Source organism: Elephantulus edwardii, unplaced genomic scaffold (assembly GCF_000299155.1).
Source record: "Elephantulus edwardii isolate Elephantulus edwardi_28Jun2011 unplaced genomic scaffold, EleEdw1.0 scaffold00315, whole genome shotgun sequence".
NCBI classification, from domain to species: Eukaryota; Metazoa; Chordata; class Mammalia; order Macroscelidea; family Macroscelididae; genus Elephantulus; species Elephantulus edwardii.
In genome coordinates, this window is record NW_006400065.1 from 1863996 (window position 1) to 1867173 (window position 3178).

Here is a 3178-nt window from a genome sequence, read left to right on the forward strand (position 1 = left end):
GATCTAGCTCCTTCCAGCTTCTGCTTCCAACTTCATCTCTCATCACTAAACCCTCACACTATGCCTCACCTAAAATGCAATTTTAATAACTATCCTGGTACCTTGAACTCTCTTTTATCCTCTCATCTTTGCACAATCTGTTCCCTATGCTTACAACACCTTTCCCTGCTCTTTTATTGATATTTTAGGAATCGGCTCAGGAGCTCTGACAGTGGCCTGGACATTCCCATCTGGGTTGTTGTTATGTGGGGACGCTTCTGTCTCACTTACATAGTGTGAGCTTTGGGAAGTCTGAACTTGGGCTACATGGTCTCCCTCTAGGTCCCCCAGCATGGGCTGAGCTGAAAGGAAGAACTTCCATGGTTATTTGCTGGCTGTTTAAATAAATAAAGGCAACAGATGGGAGCGCCATATTGCCAACGATTGTGCTGAAGAAATGAAATGAACCGGAATGCCACAGGGACATTTTATTTGAAGCAGCTGCTGCTGCCTTCTTCTCCTGACCCTCCTTGGGCAGAGAGAAAACCAACAGCGGAAAAAGAAACCTTTAAATGAGCATGAGGGAAATCTGCTATCTATCTACCTGTGTGGGGAAAGGGGCTCTGGGGGCTCAGTCATCTTCCTCCTCATCCTCCTCTTCCTCCTCATCCTCCTCTTCAATCTCTGCAGCTGCCAGCGCCTGCTCCTGGGCCACCTTGAGGGCCTGCTCCTCCTCCACCGTGGGGTCGTTCATCTCCATGATCTCGAGCCCACTGGGGTACTCCTGCTGAACAAGTGCTGGCAAGGCCGGGTTGAAGTTCTCGGGGCTGTACTTGTGGCCCCAGCCAATATAGATGTTCTCGAATTTTCTGGAGGGGCAAGTGAGGGACTGTGAAATGTGCTCCCCTCCCTACCTGAAGTATCCCATTGTGGAGCTTCATTGAGGCTGGGTCCTGACATGGACACGGTATGATATAGAAAGCGGCAGGGTAAAATGAGCCCATGCGGGTCCATACTGAATTGTCCATTCAACAAACATTGAGCACCTAGACGCGTCTGTGGCCAACCCAAAGGCAGGCAGTTCACATCCACCCGCTGCTGCATGGGAGAAAGATGGGTAATATCCTCCTGTGTGATTTATAACCCCTGTAAATTTGAGGGTCACCTATGAGTTGGTTCCAACTGAATGGCACATAACAACAACAACAACTGACTGCCTGTAACAACAGTAAGATCATATGCACAGCTTTCATTTTATTTCTACCAGAGGAGCTGGCCAGATTCTGGAACCCCAGTAGTGAGCAAATCACACCCAAAATAAGTCAAAACAAGACAAACAGTTCCTGCTGCGTGGTTTTTGCCCTTCTGGGAGGAGACTGTTGACAGGAAAGTGGACATCTGATCCAGTCTTAATCCTATCCGTTCCACACATCCCTGGAGTTTTATCAAGGGAAGGAAAGAGGATTTACATGAGAGAAAGGAAGGAAACAGAAAGATAGAGATGTGGATGGATAGAGAGGCCCAGAGAATGAGAGAGAGGAGAGAGAAAGGCAGGGAGAGATGGACAAGAGACAGAAAGACATAGCGACATGGATGGGCAGAGGCAAAGAGAAGCAGGGAAGAATCAAAGAGAGGACTCATGAGAGGAGAAAAAAAAAGAATCAAAGAGAGAGTCATGGAGGGAGAATGAGAGACAGGAGGGAAGGAAAAAGAGAGAGGCAAAACCAGAGAGGATGTGACAGAGACAGGAGACCTGGAGATGGAATGCTTGTCTTGAGAAGCTCTTTGCTTTCGCTTTATTTTGACAGCTTCACTGTTGCTGAGAGCACTGTCTCCCTCCTGGTCTTTCTCAGAGACATTTGAACCAGGAGACCCAGCATCACCTGGGAGTTTGGCAAAATGCTGAACCCCATGCTTCACCCAGGCATACAAAGCAGGAGTCTGCATTGTAACCAGATCATATCCCCTGCACCCCTTGAGAAGCTCTGATCTAGCAGGTCCTTTGCCTGCTTTCCCTTGTTACCTCTTCCCTTCCCTCAGCCAAGACTCAAGATCAAAGGAATCTTCTCATGATAACCCCTAGACTCGGGCATAGCAGTTATGAATTAGTCCCTGCACTCTCCCTACTATTATTTCCTCTAAACTTGTAACATGGTATTTGCGGTGGTGGTGGCGGCTTATTAAGGTTTGAGTTCCTTTTGCCTGCTTCCAGGATCAGGATCTGAACCTGCCTTTTTTTCTATCTTGGATCTACCACACAACGGGCATGTGATGTTCCAGCATCTTTTAAGAAGAAAATAATGGGTAAATTGTGAATGAATGGATAGATGGGAGGTGGACTGATGGGTGGGTGTGTGGGTGAGTGAGTGGGTAGAGAATAAATGAATGAATAGGTGGGTGAAGGTGAATGGGTGAAGAGAGGATGGGTGGAAGACTGGTGGAAGATGAAGTAGATAGGCAGGTAAGAATTTTGAGCATATAGACAGTTAGTGGGAAGTTGAAGAATAGCTGGGTAGGGAGAGTTTCTCAAGTTTGGATCTTTCGCTTTGAGGGATGTTAGCAAGTCAGAAAATAGCCAGAAGCAGAGGCATGTTTCTTTCCAGTTTTTGGACAGGAATAAAAAACTTGCTAAGAATGTGGTTACTATGTCAAGATGACAGCACCTCCCATCACAACAGTGAATCACAGGGCAGCAGTTTCTCACGGAGATGGAAAAACCTATGAAAAACAGTCCCGCCCCCTGGTGGAGACAGCTCGTAAGTGCACTCGCCTCCCTTGCTTTGGCGCCCCCTATCCTTCTCAGAGTCAGCCACACCTTGCTGGGATCCACACAGTCAAATGTCTTTGCATAGACAATGAAACACAGATAGACACTCCTCTGGTATTCTCTACTTTCAGCCAAGATCCATCTAAAATTAGCTATAATATCCCTAGTACTGCAGCCTCTTCTAAACCCAGCCTACACATCTGGCAGTTCTCTGGTGATCTGCTGTTCCAGCCATTTTTAGAAAATTTCCAGCAGTATCTTGCTGGCATGTGCTATTAATGACGTTGCTGTTGTTAAGTGCCATCGAGTCGCTTGCAACTCATAGCGACCCTATGTACAAAGGCCCTAAACTCTGCTCTGTCCTGTGCCAATCGCACTGTCTCTGACACTCCCATCCCGATTATCCCAGTCACTGAATCAATCCACCTCATA

At 47.2% G+C, this 3178-nt stretch overlaps 1 protein-coding gene across 1 annotated transcript in view; it reads right to left on the reverse strand.

The window, feature by feature from the left end:
- Nucleotides 1–610: 610 nt before the first annotated feature.
- Nucleotides 611–3178, reverse strand: part of RSPH6A (radial spoke head 6 homolog A (Chlamydomonas)) — a 23161-nt gene continuing 20593 nt past the window's right edge. Inside the window, exon 6 of the mRNA XM_006901274.1 lies at nucleotides 611–848. Within this exon, the coding sequence (XP_006901336.1) occupies nucleotides 611–848 (238 nt within the window). The remainder of the gene's footprint in view (nucleotides 849–3178) is intronic.